Genomic DNA, 23,917 nt, shown 5'->3' on the forward strand with positions numbered 1-23,917 from the left:
ATTGAACGATTATGTTTTATATTAGCAATATATTTTATTATGCTTTCTATAATAGCTGGATATCATAAATCATTATTATCTTGTTATCTACTTGATGTACCTTTCAGCGAGTAATATGAGAATGAATTGAAATCGGAACTGAAATTGAAATTGAAATAATTGTTTGTTTGTTTGTTTGTTTGTTTGTTTGTTTGTTTGTTTGTTTGTTTGTTTGTTTTTTGTTTCACTTCTCTCTGGTCCAGAGTAAAGCCTTCGTGCTCCTCCACACCCTTTTCACCCCTCTTTTCTTTTCACTCTATTCCTTCGACTCAATAGACATGCCTCCATGTATTTCTCCCTGATGCACGAGAAGAGTCCATGGACATTACTCAATTATTTCTGTGAGGGGTATAGAGCCTACTCGGAGTAGGACAGCTGCAGTGATGTGTTAGTAAGCTCAATCGATTTGAATTGCTTTCATCTCACAGATTTTTTTTTTTCGCATTGGCAAAGGATAATTATGAATGCACAATCTAGAGCATCTTCGTCCCTGGATTACTATTTTTAAGCACGCTGGGCAAGTAAATCGTTCGGCAGGTTGCAGATTGTATGTATATGTGTAGACTTTTGCCTATATCTCTTAGTTGTTGTTTGTTTGTTTTTTTTTTTGGGGGGGGGAGGTTTATTGTTTATGTTTAAAGAATGTAATGCCATTCTGTTTACTGTGTATATTTTTTGTATTTCTGGAATTTATTGAATTTACTGTGCATTTCTTTTTTTTTTGTATTTCTGGAATTTATTGATCAGAACAAAACATTGTCCTTTTTCATAACTCATATGGCAAACTTAGTGTATTGCCCATAAAGAAGTGGAAGATGATGCTTTGCCCCAGTGCCCGGAATGTTTATTGTATAAAAATGCCAGTGCATGACTGTATGTGTCAGAATACTCCTTGGCAGGGGATGTTGTGTGTTCGTGTGGGCGTGGTCGAGTACGCTTACAGTACCTCCTTGATCGAACTAACGATCGCAACGATAAACGAGTTCTGAATAGAGGAAAACAATTGAAAATACATCGTACCAGACAAGAAAGGCTAGTGTTTCTTTTTTATAACAAGCAAAACACACGAGTATCCCACTCGACGCTCCAATGAATTTCATTAACCTCTTTTACGAACGATTCTTGGTATATACATAAGAACACATTTATTTATACTGGCCCAAATTATTGGATTTTTTTTTTAACAACGATATAAAAAAATGCCCATTCTATATATTCATTTGAACGGAGATGAAAGTCCTTTCTATTGCAATTGATGATTTCACAGAATTGAATTAGACTGTTGGCTTTTTTAATTCCTTTTCGAAGAAGTTTAACTAGCATTATGAATAATGTACTGTCACGCATTTTCTCGTCCCTGTTGTCCCAAGACACTTGTAGAGTAGATTTGATTTATCTATATTACTCCTGCATCTATTTCTCTATTATTTCATCTATTTTTTTCACGCATCCCATTATGTTTTTTCGATACACACTCCTTTTGTCGAGGATCGCTGGATCTGCAATTTCTTTCTGTCCGTTGCATTTTCTTCCTGTTATGTTAGTCTCGTCTCATTCTGCCTTGTCCCTTAGTCTCACTTTATGAACCTCGTCCCTGTATCGTTTAATGTTTATTCACGTGTGTGTATGTGTCTGTTTGTTACTCTCTCTTCTTAGGGGGCTTCCAGACCTTTTTCAGACTTTTTTTTTTTTTTTACTACCCCCCTTTTTTTTCCCCTTCGTGCATCAGTTTATTTTTCAATTTGACATTCTGTACCTTAGGGCCCACATTCTACAAGCTTTGTCTTTTTATTGGGTCCCTCCATTTTCCGATGTTTGCGAATTGTTAGCTATCTTTATCACTTCAGTTGCCAGGACAATTATAATTATGTTACTCCAAGGTTACACTATTATAATTTTCTCAGTTTACTTTGTCTTAATCATGCAACCTTCTCTGTTACCAAAGAAAGTGAAATGTCTATGTTCTTTTCGAAAAATGTAATACAATTTGAATTGAATTGAATTGAACCTGGTCGTACTAATTTGGATGTGACGTTTAGGGAGAAAAACGATAGTACGTACCTGTGGTTTGTTTCCCAAACTTTCAGTGCACAATCAATTATTCATGCTGTACTCTTGCAGTGATTTGAGAAAGAAAATAATGTTTAGGGAAAGCTCGCATCACACTTTCCTGTTAAATCTATAGGCCTACATGAAATGCGACTGATTTGATATTTTGATTATTGAAGAGGGATCAGGTTTTTTATAATTATTTTTGTCGAAAGCTAATACCCCAATAATTTTTTGACAAATACAATCAGGAAAATAAAATATTTTGCTACTCCAAAAGGTCACACACAAACTTGGAAATACATTTTGCTATGCAAATATGTGATGGGTGTCTATAACTGGAGAGTCAAAAACAGTCAGCATTTGTTTTATTCACTCCCATTCTTTTAGATCATGAACAGCATTGCACATTTTTCCTTCTCTGCTTTTATGGAATACACAAAGAAAAATGTAATACATACAATGATGTACCAATTATTGTATCCACACTTAGCATAGCGCCCTCATTAGAGCAAAACGAGCAAGCACGAATTCGGCCAACGTGCTTTCTGCTCACTACAGTTCCTGTATTGTTTCCCCTGCCTCTACTGGGTTGATGCAAGCTTCTACGTGGAGGGATTTCTAGACCTCAACTCTCAGGGAAGCTTGCGTGTTCAAACTGTGTTTGAATTTAAGAGTGGAGCTGTCTCCAAAATAAATTTATTGTTCCCACTCACTGACGTACAACGTACTTTCCTAAATTATATTCATCATCCATCGTTATCGTTCAGGATATCGGTTTTCTAGCTACCAAGCAGCTATATAGCAGACCAGCACTCAGCAGACGACCTGTTTGATATTCCGAGGAGTTGCGAAAGTCATCAATTGTAAAGTTGTAACATATTGTTATCAAGAACATCTATTGGTCATCAGACAAGAGACATAATTTCATACGATAAGTGAACCCGCCGGCTGTTCCAAAAGTTCATATATGAGCCAAAATCGTGTAAATTTGGAAAACGAGGAGGTCGAACTCATGGCGGAGTCCAGCTTTGGAAACCAAAAGCATCACCCCGCGATTCCCAGCGAAGGGCGGGCGGAGATAATCGGAGGTAAGTGATACAGTGTATCTACGTATTCATGAGTGTTCGGGATGCGGCGTTTGGAGCTGTGAGAGTTGCGCCGCGCTATGGCAACCCGCGTGCTTGAGCTGCTCAGAATGCAGAAGTTGTTACCTAGGTCTGTGTATCCAGCCTGACTCGGGATAACACTCTGGGGTTGACAACTTTGAAAACTGTGGTGAACAGTTGTTTCATGGTAATTTTACCCCATTTATATGTGTCATTTGAGATTAGAAAATCATTGCTTTCTATGGGGGGGGGGGGAGGGGGGATCAATAAAACTTTGAAGTCACTGGAAAGTGACTAGTATATCAGGTTACTGACAGCTGGGTCTTCTAAGAGAAAGATTGAAAGAGGTGCAGTGAGATATGTGGACTGAATAAGAAACAAAAACAAAAATGCAGACTTGCAGAAAATTTAGGGAAAAAATAATGTAATGAAGGGGTATAGGAGATTCATGTAATGTGTGTGTGTGTGTGTGTGTGTGTGTGTGTGTGTGTTTTTGTAGGGGGGGGGGAGGGTAGATGTAGATTGGGTGTGAGGAAGTAGATGATCACATTTGCTCTTGCTAAATGTTAAATCCAGCAATTGGAATTTTATGAATATCGCCTAGTTATGATTATAATTACCACTACTGCTGCTGTTGCTGCTACTATCACTTCTACTACTTCTACTAGTAGTACACTACTTCTCCTTCTTCTTCTACTACTACTACTGCTACTACTACTTCTACTTCCACTGCTACTACTATGACTTCTAATTCAGGTATATGAGCACTATAAATCTTTCTGTGCCGGGAGTAACATGAAACTCAGATTCATAGTACTTAATTTAGCATATTAAACAAAAATCAATTTAGATTGCTGATACATGTACATCTGAAGTATATTGAGGCCATATTATTTAAAGGGAAAAGAAGAGAAGTGATCTGGCATTTTTAGGGGATATGTGGCAATTAATGTTGGTTGGGTGGGAGCATTGACCTTTGGCCCAACCAACCATGAGCACTTAACCCTGCCCCCCCCCCCCCCCCCCCCCCCCCCCCCCCGAACACACAGTGGCAGATCCAGGGGGAGTGCACCGGGCATGCGCCCCCCTTCATTTTCGTTAAAACAAAAGAAATTACAAAAAAAAAAATGGGGGAGGGGTGCATGCACCCCATTTAAGTTTGTGAAGGCGCCCCTCTTTACGGAATTTCTGGATCTGCCCCAGACACACACTAAATAACAAGAACAAGAACAACAGCAACAACAACAAACATTCCCTAACGAAACTCAAAATGGGTGTCTTGTACCCATGGTTCAAAGTAATATAGTAACTGGAATATATATATTTTTTTTGCAGTCTATCATAGTTTCTTAATTCATATATTCTATATAGATGAATGAATGAGTAACTCTCTCTCTCTCCTCTTGCTGTGTATAGATAGACAATCTCATAAATATTATGTTCCTCTGCCTCCACAAGAAGCATAATCAAAATGTAATCAAATCTAATAAAAACTGACACATGTACAGCTCTGAATCATGTATTTGTGTTTTTTATGGAAATAAACTATCAAATTGAATTGAAAATGCTGGTGTCTGTATGAACTATACTGAAAAGTGACTGATCTCCTTTTTGTAAGTACAGGCAGCATCATGCATACTTACCTTTAAAGTTGTGCATGATGTAGACAGCAAGCTGTGGTTTATTTTGTGATTTTTTTTTCCTTTTCTTGGAGTACACTCGTGCATCATCAATTCCACAACCTGCGCTGATGCATATCAGGAACAGGGAACCAAGTGTGACAGATGAGATTACTCCACTTCTTTGAGTAATCCAGCCTCATTGGTTTTGATGCATGATAGATGACATGAGCTTACCTTCAGAGAGCTCTTGAAATATAGATATGATCCATGTATTTCATCATGAAGAAGTTTGCATGGTGACACTTTCATTTCTAAACGCCAGCAATGCCATATAGATTGGCATATTCAAAATCATTTCATAACAAAAGAAAAAATGTGGAACATACATATCATATTTTGTGTGCTCCCCCCCCCCCAATATGTAGCATTGTTAATCAAAATCTAATGAAAAAAGTTTGTATTTTACAAATTGCATTTGACAGGCTTCTTCTCCTGAGTGCTATATTTAATTTGCTTTGGATTTCTAAAAGGTTCTAAATAACCAGACATAGATACACTATTTGAAAGACTTGATGTTCTGTCTCAGTGTACAGAGAATTATTTCTTGATGCTTTATGTATCCAGAGTTTGAGATGAAAACATCTAAATTGGTGCATTTCCATGTGTGTAATTGACTGAAAACATCTTGTACTGTCAATGTCATAAATGAGTTATTAGAAATCAAAGTGACATGTTCACTGTTTCAATAGTAAACAATATGCCTAAGGTTCTAAAGTCAGTGAATGTAAATGGTTTTCGATTGGGCATTTCCACCAACTCTGCTTATTGTATAAAGTGAAGAATTAAGATAAACATATGGAGTTTAAATTGTAAAGTGTCCACTGAGAAGGAGATTTGAGCACCAGAGAGAAACAAATATTGTGATTAATGTTTTAAAAGGACCACAAAAGGTTGGTGATGTGCATAAATTCCCCTGAGACTGTAAAAAGTTGACAATACCATTTGAACTTTGAAGTCAACATTCAATGAGATGTGCTCTGGATATGGGTATAGAAATTTCCAGATTAATCTGATAATCCTATCATCATGGCAGTTGTTATGAAGTTGCAGACCACCTGCTTTTAAAGGCTCCTTTAAACCCATTGAGGACAGGCTGATTTTGCTACAACACGCATTTCCCATCTAGATACCTGCCTGAGTATACATGGGACTCATCCTCAATGGCTTAAAAGAAAAACAATGTGACTGTGTACATCAGTAGACCTTTAACTTCAAACCCATTCTCAGATATAACATTCATATGGGTCATATTTTGTTACACTTATTTGAAACAGCCAACTTCAACCAGTTTTGTGTCACTTTCTCACAAGTTTTAAGTCCTCAGAATCACATTTTCTGTTGTATTGTCCTGTAATCCTTGTCACAATCTTTTTGTTTTTACTACTAATTGTTAGCACTGCCTTTGATATTTAATGAAAACTTTTTTTAGCCCTTTTATGTCTTTAACCATTGTTTATTTTGGTCACAGAGTGGTAAAACCCCTCTAAATTACTAAATCTGTAAGTGATCTAAGCTAAATTGACATTACATTTTAGAAGATAAAAGTCATTGTTTCTGTCTTGACTGTTAAATTTGTGCGTACCGATATTTCTTTTTGCAGTTAATGCAAATCTAATGAAGTTAACAACTTCAATCTAATATATCACTGGTGGTGTAGCAGGACAAGTCCATAATTTTAGTAGTGTAATTACTCCAGTACCAGATGGTTAATCCGTTGAGGACGGACTGATTTTGCTACAACACGCATTTTCCATAGACACCTGCCCGAGTATACTCGGGACTTGTCCTCAACGGGTTAAGAGACAAATGAATCTCTTCTTTCAACACTTGACGTTGACATGTGATGTTCAGTCACCTAATTATGTTGTCTGTGTTCGAGCATGGCAACATCACATTCTGCTTTGAGCAGAAGGATATTACCCACTTGTGCCAGTGTACTTTAGAATGGAGTCTCTCTGTCGCCCACCAGACAAACTTGAGTGGCCTTTGGATGCGTTTCATGCAGAGAGAAGTCTAAGCTACTTGAACTATGATATTACGGGATTATTTTTCACTAACCATGTGGAAATTTCACCATCTGTCCCTTTACGGAGCATCAGTCTAGGTTTTCCAGCGTTGTTGCATGGTTTGATGAACTTTTGTTACTGAGTAATTGGGAAGGAAGAAGACTAGGGGTATCTCTGTGATTAAATCTTCACAACTGTACACTAGAGAGGACATTAAAGGCATCATTTACCATTTGAAGATGAAACTTAAACCCAGCTCTAGTGCTTGAAATAGTTCTAAAATGTGAGTTAGGGATAGAAACAGCCAATGTAAATATGTGAATCAGTAATGTTAAGTATTGTTTTACAAAATGAGAACAATAGAGCAAAATAGCTTCTAGAATAAACCGTCTACAGTTATGGTTTATTGACAAAAGTAGTGATATCTCTGTATATTTTAGGCTTTATTGCAAAATTTATGTGGAAGGATGTTTTGTGATACAACTGACCTACACATTTGCATCAAATTGTCGGTTAAGAATGATAGGGCCATCTAGTTGCCAGTAAAGCCATAGTGTTTGTGGCACCTTTACACCCTTATCATTCTCAACCAAAGCAGTAATTTCATAACCCGAACATTTTTTTAAACACTGCTACCAATTTTCGACTGCTTACAATGGTAAACAGGTACCTTTATATACCAGTCATGACTGTATACGTGTGTTAGTATGCACAAGAAATAAATGCTAAAAATCCCAAATTTGTCATAAAACAGTAGCAAGATTTTGTGTGTGTGTGTGTGTGTGTATGTGTTTGTGTGTGTGGCTGTGACTATAACCACTTAAGCATACATTCTGATGTTTGTGTGTATGTTTGTTTATCTGCTCTTTTTATTGGCACATGGCTGAAGACAAAGGAAAGAAGAAAAAGAAATTATATTTGAAACTTCAACAAAGAGATCACATGACACAAATAACAGTGATTCAGTGGGAGGGGCAGAGAGAGAAAGAGAGAGAAAGTGAGAGATAGAGAGAGGGGGGGGGGGGGAGGAAAGATGTGGGAGAGAGGAGAAAGTATAAACAAGAAGATATAGATTAATTTGAAAGTAATAAAAGGAATTTTATTCAGATGTAAAGGAAGAAAAATAGCTTTGCCTTTACCATCAATTTAATGTTAAGGTAAATATGATACAGGCAAAAGAAACATTACAGTAGATGCAGTTACTTCTTATTTGATTTTTTTTTTTTTGTACAGCTTAATTATTTTTTTTTAGGAATACTGCCATGAATGTGTTACAATACTTTAAATGAAATGTTATCCAGCCCCCCCCCCCCAAAAAAAAAAAAAAAAAAAACACAACAGAATGTTATTGTAAAACAAAAAATGGAGAAAGAAGCCTTACAGGAATGGAGGGAGAACAAGCTTGAAAATTTTGTGTGACTGAGATCATACCATGAATATGAAACATGAAATGATCAATGTAAAGTCAAGTAACATATTTTTCCCCTAAGATATTGTATGTGTGATGACCGTTAGGACCTAGAAATGATTCCATATATTTCAATATAAAGTCTAAAGGGATTTGTGTGCGTTCAAGTGTGATTCATGGTTTTATCAAAGATATCATAACAAAGCAGACAGGAATTAATTGCTTGATGCATTGCAGAATATACTTTGCCTTTAGAATATTACCTTTTCTTTTTCTTTTTTTAAATTCTGTCAGATATACCTAAGTAATATATAAATATCTTTGTTGAAAGAACTTTGAAAACCCTGTTAGTTTGATACTTATGCTCTTTATATGGATACATGTACAGTTGAGTCATGAATCACGTATAAGGTATGGTAGCACCAATTATAATGCTGTGACATATCAGCATAGGAAATGATTGAAAGGGTTTACTCTTGTGAATATTCATGGGTTGTGTGTCTGAAAAGAGGAAAAGAAGGAACATTGATTTTTTTTTTTTTTTTTTTTTTGGACTGCTGATGTCTTGCATATAGATCGTATACTACGTACAAACTGCACTGGATGAGCCATGCATGACTGTGTTGGGGCTCCTGGGTGATGTTGTTAAACAGTTTGCCACAGATAGAAATTTTGCAAAAACAGCTCCAGAAAGGTCAGGGAGGTATAAGGGAGAGAGAAGAAATGAGTATTGAAAGAGAAAAAAAAAACACTCTGATGCATGTCTGTTGTCATGGTAACATGACGGTTGTGCTTAGGAAACTGTAAAGGCAGGATTTATATGCTTATAGCTCACCCACGTTGGTTTGATGTGATATCGTGTGGGTATTGTGTTGTCCAATTCTCTTGTAGCCTTGTGTCATATTTTCTTGTCAATTTCCTTAGACTAGGATGGACCATCCCTTTTTTACGGGGCGATCAAATATTGTTCCACAGAATGCAAAAGGGTAACACAGGAACATAGAAGATGGCATGAATAAGAAAAAATCACATATATGTATGACATAATATGTGACCCACCACCACGAAACGACCAATAAGTCGCAGTGGGACTTTTCACGTAAACAGCTGAAATAGCCGGGTTTCTGTGGAAAAGTCCATTTTTTGTTTTAAGTATTTTCTGAAAGTCCATTCATCGATCTACCACCTGACAAAATTTTAGGGTCTATTGTTCGCTCCAGCTCATTGCTCATTGCTCCAGCTCATTGTCATTGATCGCTCCAGCTCATACTTCTAAGTGAACTTTTCGAAAAAGGCTTGATTTGATCACATTGAATCTTTGAAACAACTGGGCATGACTCAAAAAGTATACAATATCAGGTCTGGAGATTTTAGATTATATAAGGGGTATTCTTTTTTCAAAGCTGTACCAAGTTTAATCTTCATCCAATTAGTCTTTCCTAGTGGTTGCTAGGGAGATTTGATCCAATCTTTTGTCCCCCAGACAACAGGACACGGTTCTGCGCTTCTGAATGGTCACAGTTTTTTAGAGCCCGTTTTCTCCACTATTGTGGTAATTATGCTGTCTGACATCCCCACTTTCCCACTGTATTTTCAAAGGGTTTGCTTTGTCTATACAAAATGTGTTTAGATATATCATTTTAAAACTTAGAATCTCAGCTTTTTGATTGTCTTAGAAACTAAAAGACAAAAATTTCCAACTTATTGGTCGTTTTGTCGTGATAGGTCACATATGCTTTTTTTTTCATTTAAATCTTTGGTAATACCACACACTTTTTGTGCAAGTTCACAATGACAATAATCTGATTATCAGTAATATCAAAGAATGGAGAAGTCAAGCATCTTTAACTGCTTTAGAAGTCCATGTGATTTCACTTTATCGTCCAGCAGCTATATTGAGAGCTGTGAAGCCTTGGGCACAGTGCTCAGTATATTACATGCTGTGACATTTCTCAAATCATTATGTTATGGAAAGCTACTTAAAACCAAACAGCCGAAAACAACATCATCACCACGGCGGGAGAGTTTTAGAAATCATCATTGCATGATTTCTGTTTTGTTTGCCAGCAGCTATTAAAGGGATCATTCAGTTTTGGTTGAGACCTAATTTCAGGTTTCTAACATTTTTTGGTGAAATAATGAGAAAACTCTCGTGAAATATGAAAGAGCCCGTAATTCTATGAGGAATTCAACATTTATTTGATGAAAATTGGTTTTGAAATGGCTGAGATATCCAAAAAAGAGCGATTCTGATAAAGTGTGGGACCCACACTTTATTAAGATTGCTTTGTTTTACTTTGTTTTTGGATGTTTCAGTCATTCCAAACCCGATTTTCATCAAATAAACTTTGAATTCCTCTTAAAATGGTATCCTATATACTATGTCATAAGTGTTTTCTTGGTATCTTGCAAAAAGTTTGAAGTCCAATTCTCATCTCTACCAATACTGTACCATCCCTTTAAGGTGAGAGCTGTGACAGCCAGTCCAGTGAGCAGGTTGTGCAGGGTAGGATGATGATCATGTTGCTGCTCTCCAATCATGTTCCCATAGCATCTCTGCCCAGGCCTGCCCAAACCATCCATACAGCAGTCGACACAGGATGCACATATTGGGCCGTTGCTAGGCAACCGGAAATGGATGGAACTTCCTCGTGTACATGTATGCCAAGGAGATGGGTTTGTTGCGTGTCTTCTCGATGGACTGCATCGCATGTCCTTCATGGGTGGGCACTCATTAGGTTGTGAATAAAGTACACCCCTCGTCAGGTTCAAATGAGGTGGAAGGGTGAGACTGCAATCATTGAATGCCTTGCTGCTTTCCTAGAGTTCCCGGCATGGTGTCTTGAAGCCAGAGAATATGTTTCTCTCACGTACATTTCCAAACACATACAAAGCAACATGTGAAAACACCATGCACTATCATTGTATCTTACTAAAGTTTAGATTTTACTTTGTTTTTGGATGTTTCAGTCATTCCAAACCCGATTTTCATCAAATAAACTTTGAATTCCTCTTAAAATGGTGTCCTATGTACTATGTCATAAGTGTTTTCTTGGTATCTCGCAAAAAGTTTGAAGTCTTGAATGAATTGCCATTAGTAATTAACAAGTTACCGGTAATGAGGTGCTCAGTTCTTATGCTTCCTGATGGCATGTATATATGCTCATCCATATGTCAAGTACATGTGTGATCCCTCAAAAAGAAGAAAAGAATATGCATCCAAGAAACCTAAATACTAGGACACTTAGGAATTCTCTACAAGTAGTGAGGATTCTGTCCTGTAAAGGATGGTGAATATAGTAGGAGAGTAGATAGTATCACCGGATGCTTTTTTTTTTGTGGCTTTGAATTTCATACTCAGAGGATGAATTTTCGGCTAGAAATAACACCACTTATTCACAGACTCCTGGAAATTACAAATTCAGCCAACTTTTGTCAATTGTTTGCTCCAGTTTTCAGAAAATATGCTTCAAACGTACCCCTCTAAAAACGTTGTCTTTTTGCGCAGTGCAAAATTGCATTGTAATACCGGAGACGTTGTTCGTAATGGAATAATCGACGTCTTTCGCACAGGGTCCTTGCGCCAGAATTGCAATTCATACCCACAATTCACTGTACACATTTCTACCGAGCAGACAACAAAGAAAATATTGGCACATGACACTCAAATTTCGTATTTTACGGTAAAATGTCTGACATGAACATTTTGAACAATTCACATGATGAAATCATGTGAAAAATTGACGTCTGCTTCTAAACTAGCGTTTTTCACATTTTTGTGTCGCATTTTTCGCAATTTCAGTCCATGCAACGCTCTGTGAGGCTAGTCTATGAAGCCCTTCGCGTATTGAATGTCATCAGTACGCAGAAATGTGCATGTCCGGAATTACCATGCTGTCCGGTAATACCATACCTGTATATATGTTAGATCTTTTTCTGTGTCTTTCAAAAAATGATTGTATTTTGTTTACATTTTGGGAACCTGGTATACCTGGTTCCCATATCAGCTGATGCCACAAAGCTGGTATACCAGATTCCTGTAAGGAATGGGTTTAATCAGTGAGGGAGTAATTTGAAATAGGCACACATTAACTTTCATATAGCATTAGGCTTTGTCATTGTGGTAAGATAGATTTGCATGATGGTATGTTCAGATTTGGAAATATGTTCAGATATATTTTGTCTTTATATTTCTTTGCTCAGGTATTGCTTGCTGTTACTTTATACCATGATAAGTTTTAGGATGGAATTCATTTTGACACCATTAAAGAGGCATTTTCAGTGAGGAGAGTGTATCAAAGTTGTTAGTGATAACAAAGTAGCTGCTCTGTGCAATAAACTTCAGAAAGATATTTTTGACTTTTTGAATGTCAGCATGCCATCGCATAAAGCTCCCCATAGACCTTATTAAAGTAGCCACATATCAGAATCATGTTTCGGAGGAACATGCATGGCTCAGGTTTGCGTTGTGGTTTACAAAAAATGAAGATGATTAGCATTGCATCATAGTTTATAAAAATGTTTTACAAAAACAACTTTTATTGGGAAACCTGATATCCTTGATGTGTACATGGACAGCAAGGAACAATCTTGAAAGGCATATGAATAAGGGCATCTCGAGTTGGATCTTTTTGTGTCGGTGCCCAGAAGTAGCCGGAAATTTTGCAAACAAATCTGCTTGGCTGTCATCCAGCTCTCCCTCTTATCTATCTCTCCCTCTCTCTCTTTTTCTGTCTCACTCTGTCTCTTTCTCTCTTTCCCCCAATCCATGCATGATGGCCTTTCTCCTAGCTGCCACAGAACTCCATCCCCTCTAACTAACAAATCTTTGCCGTCCCTTCTCCTTGGTGGTTTTACAATGTGAGCTGGACTTACTCTGCTTGGTAGGGGGGGGGGGGGGGGAGGGGGGAGTGAAGGGGGAGGGGACGTGCGCAAATGTTGACTTCCTCTCTGATTGATGGTCGGCATGCATGCCGTACGTGGCTTCCTGATTTTGTGAGCGGCACGGTGAACTTGAAACAAAATGGATACATTGTGCAAGTACCCCATTTTGCCATCCATGGACAGTGGCGCTCTGTATCACTCTCTCTCTACCCCCCCGACTCTTTGGCTCTGTCTCTTCTTCATGTGCACACAAGTCCCACATCTGTCTTTCAGACGTGAAGTATTACCCGGACATTTTGTCCTGCCACACTGATCTCATGTGGTGGCACGCATGAAATAACACTCCAGGTTCCTGTGCCTTTAACACCTAGCCATGATCAAAATGTTGAATGGATGATGATTGACAATGAATGTTAGATTAACTCTTTATGTGCCACATTCGCACGTCCAACTCAGTCGACGGCGTGCCAACTTTGCATATTCTGCTCAAACCTACAAACCTGCCCAAACCGACCGATAAATCGCGAAATGCTGCAGTACAATGAAAGCGTTTCTTATGATTCCATCCGTCTCACTTATATAGCTTGCATTTTATGTGTTGATTGACCATCAGGCAGTGTTCCATAATAGATGTGCGTGTAAATTCTAAGTTTCTGTCACTGTCTTGTGTGCAAAATTCATGCCTTTGCAGTATTGTTGGTACTGCATCTTTTCAAAGAAAAAGAATCATCGATTTGTCATACAATTTTCATCTAAGCAAAACTTGGCATCTCCTCTGCAACTTTGCTCACTACATGTCCAGCTTAATATCTGTATAGAAGTTACACAGATTAGATAAACAGAATGTTTTCTCAAAGCATGACTATGTTGTTGTTTCAGAATAATTTGGTACACAAAGGGTTTCCACCATGCACATAAAGAGTTAAAGGTAGCTTCAAATTTGGCAATAGAATTGTTTCTTTTTTTTAACCTCAGAGTGCGTCTGACGTTTTAAGTAAATAAGTTGCAGATGGTAATGAGGGATTTAATCTGTGATGCAATATACAGACATGAGGTCTGGAGGTGCTTCCATGAAATGTTCTCATATTTTTTTTGTGTGTCTGGATGATGTGGTGTGACTGCATATATATAAAATTTCTTTTGTACCAGCCAGCATAGTGATCACAGTAAGCTTCATTCTGTGAGTACAGACCCCAGTGATGACATCAAACAAACACTGATGCATTGTCCACATAATAACAATTAACAAATTGATGCCAGGAGGCAGTCTCTATTAGCTTGTAGTGATGACCTTGGAAGGTTAAAAGCTCAGAAAGAACAATTATCCCCATCAATTTTAATATGTTACTGCAAATTACATGTCAATAAAGGATGTCTATTTTTACTTTTGGATTCATTCCATTAGTCTTGTACATGTTATTTCCAATAATCGATTTTTGGATGCACTGTTGTGTAAACTGTTTTTTCCCCTTCCCATGTGTAATGAAACTGTGTACACTGACCTGATTGTTTATATTGCGTGTAATGACAGATATTGTTGAAATAGATGATGTGTCTGTACTAACCAAGGGTAGCAAGTACGCGTAGTCTGGGGTTATAGGCTTCTGCACCCACAGACAAATCAGCAGATTTTAGTTTATTGAAAAGCATAACTTGTGGGTGCAAATCAAGAGTTGGACTCAACAAATTGTGATCTTAGCAAAAATGAGATGGGTTAGATGTTAATGGGTTTGATTTCACATCAAGTATTTTCAAGTTTTCCAAGGGCTCCAAATTGCTGGTAGTCTGTGCTTTATTAATGCTTGAAATAAGAGATTAAAGCATACATCCTTGCAGAAAAACTCACACAGTAATGTAAAACCATCAAACTGTTTACAGTACAGTTGTCTGAAGAAGAGTAAATCGACGGAATCATTGTTATCTCGACGGCATCATAGCAAATACGCTCGACGGAATCATCGTTATCTCGACGGCATAGCAAATACGCTCGGCGGAATCATCGCTAGTAGCTCAACGGCATCTCGGTTAGCGTGAGGGCAATTCCCGCTACCCTGACAGAATTCCCGTACCTTGGTAGTCCTCTGGTGCAAGCGGTGGCATCTCGGTCGACATGACGACAATTCCCGCCAGCTGGACGACATCCTCGACATCGCGATTATCCAGGCAACTTCTGCATTACCGCACAGACTAGTTCACACCCCCCCCCCCCCAATTCCCGTCGGACAGTATACATTCAAACCACACGTGTGCACAGTAAAGTATTGAACCACAAGTATTTTATTCACCCGGGTCTAGGATGTGATTATAAGATTAGTCTAGGATGTGTTTATAACTTTAGTCTAGGATGTGTTTACTTGAGGAAAGGATTTATTAGCATATTATGTTATCTTATTGGATTGCTCCTGAACGTTTCTTTAATTTCTTTGATGTAAATACGAACGCAGTTGTAATAGATTTTTTTGTGTGGGAAATTATTGTAAAAATGTATTTTTTTGAAGTTTTGTTGGAAAAATAAATAGCATAAGAGCTGCATTTTTTGTTCAGTAAACTCACGAAGTGTTGAAGTGTATTAATTACAGTGTATCTCATAGCAGAACCAGACTTATCGTCAGTCGTAGATAAATACAGATCTTAGAGCTGACACACACACTTAATGGCCTCCAAAGTCATGTGAGACAAAATGTGTAAAAGTGTCTCCTTCCAAAAAATAGTAAACAAGAAAGCCCTATTGTCTTGAAATATGCTCATTACAATGTACTGTACTAGTAGTGGAACTATATCATAAACATTTATTTTATGTCATGTTTACAACTGGAAGACATTTAGGTTTCGCAAGGAAACTAAAAGGAAATCTAGAAAGTACTTCTCTTTTTGTCAGGTATATACAGAGTACAGGTTTCAAATGACAAATCCTGTTTACCTTTGGGAACAGTGATTTAAAGTTTTTTCCAAGATATCATATAAAATGTTTGCGATAAAGCCTAGAATATAAGGAGATATCTGGATTTTTCTTAACCCGTTGAGGACGGACTGATTTTGCTACAACACGCATTTCCCATAGACCCCTGCCCGAGTATACTCGGGTCTCGTCCTCAACGGGTTAATAAACTGTAACTGTAGACAGTTTAGTCTGGAAACATTTTAATTATAACTATTGTTCACATTTTGTATATTTAACAATACTTAACATCAATTTTACTGATTCAAATTTTTACAGTGGTTGTTTCTATCCCTAACTCACATTTTAGAACTATCTTAAAGCACTATAAATGCTGGGTATTTGTTCAATCTGCAAATGGTAAATTATGCCTTTAATGATGAGTGTTATTAGCAAAGAATCAGGAGATAATCAGTCATAGGGACTGTGCTACCTCAGAAATGGCCTGGTGCGTCTGGTTAAGGAACTTGTTTCAAAGTCAAGCAGGTGCCTTGGTACTTCACTGGACACAGATAGGATCTGCATTATACTTAACCCATTGAGGATGAGCTGGCACTCCCATAACATGCTCAGGACTAGTCATCAGTGGGTTAAAGATAGGAATCCAGTGATTTTATATCTCCCATAGATAAACTTGATCCAACATACATGTATCATAACCACACCTTTTGTCTTATTTATCATGTTTTTGCCATAATGTGCATTTCTTATTTACACCTGTCCAAGTATACTGGAAACTAGTCTGCAGTGTGTTAAGTCCGATGATTTCGGATCTCCCAGAGATAAACCTGATCCAACATATCATAACTGCACTTTTTGTTCTTATTTATCTTGTTTTTGCCATAACATACATTTCTTTTTGACACCTGCCCAAGTATACTCGAGACTAGTCTTCAATGGGTTAAATCAGATGATTTCAGATCTTCCATAGATAATCTTAATCCGACAAATCATAACTGCACCTTTTTTCTTATTTATCTTGTTTTTGCCATAACATACATTTCTTTTTGACACCTGCCCAAGTATACTTGAGACTAGTCTTCAGTGGGTTAAATCAGATGATTTCAGATCTTCCGTAGATAAACATGATCCAACATAACGTAACCACACCTTTTGTCTCATCTCTCTTGTTGACTTCACTGTCACAGATGAAAAACTGAATATGTCACTTGTGTAAGATCATGGAACTTGTACACCACCAATATCTTACCTTTGAATTGTTTATCTGACAGAGAAGATCCGGAGAGTGTATCTGGGTTGTTTCAGATCTTCATAAGATGGTGCTATGGTTGTTTAAACTGTTGATAACTGGCTGATTTTGATATAACACACATCTTCCATAGACACTTGCCCCAGTATACTCGGGACTTGTCTTCAACGGGTTAATACACCTCTTCTCTCTTGGGCAAAATACTTTCCAGTAAGCCCCTTTTCTCAGTCAAGTGTTTGTGAGCATTCGCTTCACAGAGAAAGGTCTGTGACATCTATTCAAGTACGATTCCCTTGGATTTCCGTAAATCTACCATAGCTACACTTGACCCAAAATGTATTGTTATACTCCTGTTGTTTTGTTTATCTTGTTCACTTGACTCATGAGAGATTTCCACCACCAATGATTGTTTTCGGCTTTTCCACTTTCAACACATATTCTCACAAAATAGCATGTTGAGTCAGCATTCGGAGATACATGTACAGGTATGGTTGCTTGTAGACATTAACCCGTTGAGGACGAGTCCTGAGTATACTCGGGCAGGTGTCTATGGGAAATGTTTGTTGTAGCAAAATCAATCTGTCCTCAATGGGTTAACTTTAATGCAATGTAATAGATTCAAAGTATTGTACTATTCTTAAGGGGGAGGGGGGACAGCTTTTAAAAGCTCTATATGTAGGTAATAACCATGCATGTATGACACGTGTGGGGTTGTTAATAAACTTAACTGAGGACGGTTTCTGAAATTGTTGCCCACAGTTTGTCGACATAATGATTTTGAACATCTGACTGAATTTATACCCTGTCAGTATATTGGCATTTGATAATACAGCCTCTAGTTCAAAACAAAGGAAGCTACCCCAACTTGCTGTAAAGGCCAGGAAATAAATGCGGATGCATGCATGCATGCATGAAATTGAGGGGGCTGCGTGACTTACATCTTATGCCTGTCAAAATGTCAATTCTGACCTTACCAATTCATCTGTACTGTACTGACGTAAATGGTAGTTCCTGCTTGTGAAGGAAGAGCAGTACATATTATACACTGCTTTAGGACACGTTCACACATACCAGTACCAACCCACATTCAGTAAATGTTTACTTGGGTTTCTAAGATTCTAACCTTGTTCACCTTAATCACAGAAGATTTGCAAGAATGTGAAAGGCATTATAAAAGAAACAGGGGAGCTGATCATCCAGACCATTTATCTAGATTCTTGCAGCGGCTACTTTGATTCAAGCTGTAGTGGGGCGACTGCTACTTTGATTCAAGCGGTAGCGGGGCAACTGCACAATTTTCTGTATGATGACAGGTGTCATTAGCATGGAAATCGGATGGAAGATGGACTGGAGCTAGAAATCTTGTGGCATTGGAGGCAGCAACTGCAATTTTCTGCCTACACTGAATCAGGTAATGGTGCACCTGCTTACATGCGCCAGGGTTAATTCGAGAGACGAGAGTGTTGTGTTTGTCATTCAAATAGGTTTTGACCCCCTTTTGGTCTCCTCTTCTCATCTCCCTCTCTCTCTCTCTCTCTCCCTCTCTCTATTTCTATCTCTTTCTCTTCTCTCTCTTTTTATCTTATTCTCTTCTCTCTCCTTCTCTCATTCTTTCACTCTCTTTCTGTGACTGGTCAAGTTTTATTTGTCATGGACCTGCTTCCAAATGAGCTGATGGATATTTGCACGATTTATCCTGTTTACCAGAGATATGGAACGTGTCTTTGTGTTTGCTGTGCGTCTGCACGTGCCATGTCAGATTTTCTGTCAGTCTGCTGCGAAACACAAATAGAAAAAAAAAATACCATATGTAGCAATGGATATTGTTGCTCAAGGTGGAGGTGTACGAAATCCACAGTGTCTGTATATGATGCAAGCTACACTCACAAAAGACATCGCAGCTGGCTTATATCTGTATCGAGGATTGCTCTTCTTGAGATTAGGATCTTGACAGGCTGGACATCATATCTGCATACGTATGCATCAGCTGTCCCGGGGGGATTGGGGGGGGGGGGGGGAGGGGGGATACAGAGACAATAAATCTGCACCATGGAAACCAGTCACTCTAGATATTGGTAATGCAGAAAGACTTTGTGCCAGAGCTGAAAGCGATGCATGGAAGAAACATTCAGATTTTAGTTAGGTGCACTTTGTGTTTCTAAATAATGGATGCCATAGGCGCTGCAAACATGGTGTAAGAATAATGACTACAGAGAGAGATGATGCACGGATTACTGCCTGTATTGAAGTTGGAATGTGTTGAAAACAAATGGTTGATTGTAGAAATAATGCATTTTTTGTACAGTACTTTATAGCAAATGAAAACAATTAGCTTCCATAAACTGAAGGTGTAACACTTGTAGCAGATGAATGATGCATGGATAATGACATCTGTTTGTAAGAAGCACTGATGTTCTTCAGTGACATAAACATAAACATAAAATATGAACATAAACATAAACATAAGCATAGACATAAACATAAACATAAAAAGATGGATGCTTTATATGATATAAGTATAAATTGACGGCCTACTTTAAATGCCTAAGAAAGTCAATTTTTTATTTTGGCATTTTAACATTTGCAGACTCTACATTTAACAGATATCTAATTTTCTACATTTCAAAACAGTCATGGTAGAAGTATCCATCACCAGTTTAATACAATTTTTTTTTTCGGGCTCTGAAATTTTCTTGCAGTCAGGTGGACAGCTGATTTAAATTTTCACCAGAAGCCAATGAAGAATACCTGTAGCAACATTTGTCATTAACTCTTTATGTGCCATGGTGGAAACCTCCCATGTGCCACATTATTCTGAGACACAAATATAGTCATGCTTTGAGAAAATATTCTGTTTTTCAAAGTTATGTTACTCCTATAGATTTCTGTTAAGCTGGACAAATAGTGAGTAACATTATATTGAAGAGAAGATGTCAAGCTTTGCATTGATGTAAATTGTATGACAAGTCTATGATTGTTTTTCTTTCAAACGACCAGTAGCTACATTACTGTAAAAGCATGACTTTTGTATACAAAACAGTGACAGAAACTTAGAATTTACGCACAAATCCAGAAAGGAACACCCATTGATAATCAACACCGCACAAATGCAAGTTATATGCGAGGAGAATGAAAGCGTGAGAAACGCTTTCATTATACTACGGCATTTGGCGATATCGATCGGTTTGGGCGGGTTTGTGTGTTTGAGCAGAATATGCGAAGTTGGCACGCCGTCGTCTGAGTCATGCATTCAAACGTGGCACATAAAGAGTTAAATCAAGAAAGTTGGTTCACATTCCAAATATTTCTTGACGTGAAGTTAGGGTAGGAAATGGTAAATATTTTAACTTCAATTTCCAAACACAAATCCTTATTTTTTTCAACCATATCACTTTATTTTGCAGCCTAACAAGTTTTCTTGTGTATTGTACAAAATATATATCTATAAATGCATATATTTGTGGGAATTGTTGACAAGTGGATGTGCATGAACACATGATATGGTAGAAAAAAAAACTTGACAGAAGCAAATAGGAATGTAGGAGAAAACTTGGATAATTCGTTGCATTTGAATAAAATTAGTCCAAGTGGCTGACTCAGAAGTAGTGACATTTGAAAGCATTCTTCCCCTGTCATTTTAAGGAAATTGACGATGGTGCTTGTGGAAGGTTAGCTTGACATCAGTGTGCCCAGCACTTAGCTCTCAGAGCAGATTGAGAGGGAAAAGGGGTGACTGTGGTAATGACATTGCCCTTGTGCCTTCCTGAATGCTCTGATGTTCAAAATTTGACCCTGCATCTCAATACAAACAAAAAGTCGCCAGACATGGATCTTTAGTGGAGGGCAGATTCTGAAAGAGCAGACTCCAAGCTTTAAAATGATGTATAGCTCAATTCAAATGGAGTCCCCTAACCTACCTAAATACTGGAAAGAAAGCACACTCTCTGGAAAAGTGTGAACTGAGAAAAGAGGCTTTGAAATTCAGGGTCTATTCAAATGCTTAATCTTTCACCAAGCCGCACTAGCTGTGCGATGAAAGAGAGTGTAAACACAGAGTGTAAACCACCTGAGCAACAACAATGAAGGGATTATCAGATTAAGCTGAAATTGAGCATGTTCTGTTAACATATTCTGTTCATGATTAATGCCAACTTTTAAAGCAGTAGCATTATCCTTTCAAAAGTTATTAGACTTGAAAGTAAAAAGTGTACAAAGGATTTCAGGAAATGAAAAGGGGCCTCTCATACATACCTGATCATTCTACTCTCCCCCAAAAAGGGGTTGTAGAAAAACTGCAGAAAACACACTTTCCCTTTTGTGTTACAATCCCAAACTAAAGAATAATGTTGAAGAAAGAGAGCTCTTTAAGAAAATGTGACAAACTTAAGATTGACTTAATAGTTGACCCATTTTACCTGTTTGGAGTCCTTACATAAAATGAAGGGGTGCGACTTTATGTTCGTTTTGTGGTGCACGGTCACAAATGTTCCCAGCTGTTTGCCTTCTATGAGCTATCATCCCCTCCTGTAATGAACTTCTGTGTGATGCACCAGTGCATTATCTATATCATATTTATTACATAGTTTTCCTCTTTTTGGGGGGCATGGCTTTCAAAGAATTGATACACATGAAGTTAAATCTGAAGCATGGTGATCCAACGAAACATATTTCTGATTTCAAATTTATTTGAATGAATGACTGGTACACATTTATGCTGTTCTTGCACTGAAAGTTTAGGCAGTATATGCATGTACGTGAAAGAGGTTTGCTTTCACTCAATGTGCTCTGAACATTATTCCTTCCTTTTGTCTTTCACACACACACACACACACACACACACACATACAAGTTTAAATGCTTTCTTGGTTGGAAGGAAAAAAGATAATGTGTGATTGCAGTTTATATCTTATCTTCAAAGGGAAGAAATATATTTTACAAAAGCAAGTCAGTGCGGAAGATATATCTGGATCTCAATACTGCTTACCACAGTAGCTTTTATCCTTAGGGGCAGTATGTCCATTCAAGGGTGCATCATCGAAAAATCAATAAAACCCTGTTTCACTTGAGACACTGCATATGAATTCACCTTATAAACATTACTGAATTTCTTCCAGGTGAAGATATGAAGTTGCTGTAATACACTTGTATACATGCGCAGAATAATACCCTATGAATGATGTGACTTGTCTAGTGCCACTCCAGTAAGGCGTGTTGCTCACATAGAGACACTGTGCTTTCAGTAAAGAATTAACCCGTTGAGGACGAGTCCCAAGTATACTCGGGCAAGCTTCTATGGGAACTGCGTGTTGTGGCAAAATCAAACCGTCCTCAACGGGTCGAAAATAAACAACATCAAAAAATAAGATTGTTATCCTGATGAGTTAATTGTGCACACCCTGAGGAAAAAAGCATAGTCTCTTTCACATACTCTTGATTATTAAAGTATAGTGACTATAATGTCATATGAATAAGTGAAAGATAAATTTCAACATTATTATCTGTAGTTGGTGCAAGTTTGAATAATCCAGATGCTCACAGACCAGTCTATGCTGCGTGGTTTTTGCTCTGGAGCCTCCTTGTCCGATATCTATTACCAAACACCCTCGTAAAATCCTATTAGTACCGAAAACTTATCACTCAGTGTCTATTCATGCAGACTAATGCATAATATAATAACGACTTGTATGTAGTTCGCAAGGCAGCTATAAATATCATTCTGTCAGTCTACCGTCCTTTTTCCCCTCTTTACATGTTCCCTTGAGGCACTTTAATGGCAATCATTTCTATCTAGCCCCTACAGGAGGGAGCATTTGCTCACGTTAAAGGAGAGGATGCTGATACATTTTACAGGCCCCTGAAGATCGACCTGCTAGGTGGGTTGCTCTTAGTCAGAACGTCCTGGCGTATCGCTCCTAACTCCTGGAGCAGCTCTCCAGAGTTAGGAAACCCTGGGAGCGTGCCGATCAATAATAGAATAACGTCGTCGGATTAGGAGGAAGGAAGAATGGTTGTCAGAGGTGTAGGATGTCCCCCGTTTGATAGAGATGTTATTCTCACTTTGAGCACATGATGAATGCCTCTAGGCTTTTAGCTGATTAGAATAAAGATGAAGATTGGCAAAATTTTGTTGAGATGGGAGATTTTTATTGCCATATTTGTGTATGCTTTCAGACATCATGAATCATTTTTTTCCCCCAAAGTCATTGTCACATTTCTTGCATAAATTACAATATATCAATAAGCTAGGTATGTATATCACACTTTCTATTCTTATACCAATGGCATCCATTGAGCCTGTAGGATTTTGACAGTTTCTCTTGGTTGTGTCTGATGATAAAGTACTGTCATATAGTATTTCAAATGCACTAGCCCATGGTATCTATTTGATATCTATCTATTTTATATCTATAGGAGAAATATATATTTGTTATGTGACTGTCTTTAAGATATCACATTACAAAGAAAAATGGTAGTAATACAGAATATATAACTTTCTATACATAATGTAGGGTCATTAGATAAGATATTGTAGTGTATTGGTTATATCTCCTGAGGAAGTACTATTGTAGTATGTCAAAAGCACTAGCTCATT

General features: G+C 37.8%; 1 protein-coding gene across 3 annotated transcripts in view; it reads left to right on the forward strand.

Moving 5' to 3' along the window:
- The first annotated feature begins 3,007 nt into the window (after nt 1-3,007).
- LOC140240879 (band 7 protein AGAP004871-like) overlaps nt 3,008-23,917 on the forward strand; it is a 165,403-nt gene continuing 144,493 nt past the window's right edge. For all 3 annotated transcript variants that reach the window (XR_011902044.1, XM_072320653.1, XM_072320654.1), the window contains exon 1: nt 3,008-3,179. Coding sequence is in view for 2 of the 3 variants with exons in the window: in XM_072320653.1 (XP_072176754.1) it covers nt 3,059-3,179 (121 nt within the window). In the remaining variant the exon portion in view is untranslated. The remainder of the gene's footprint in view (nt 3,180-23,917) is intronic.

The sequence above is a fragment of the Diadema setosum genome, chromosome 17 (assembly GCF_964275005.1).
Source record: "Diadema setosum chromosome 17, eeDiaSeto1, whole genome shotgun sequence".
NCBI classification, from domain to species: domain Eukaryota; kingdom Metazoa; phylum Echinodermata; class Echinoidea; order Diadematoida; family Diadematidae; genus Diadema; species Diadema setosum.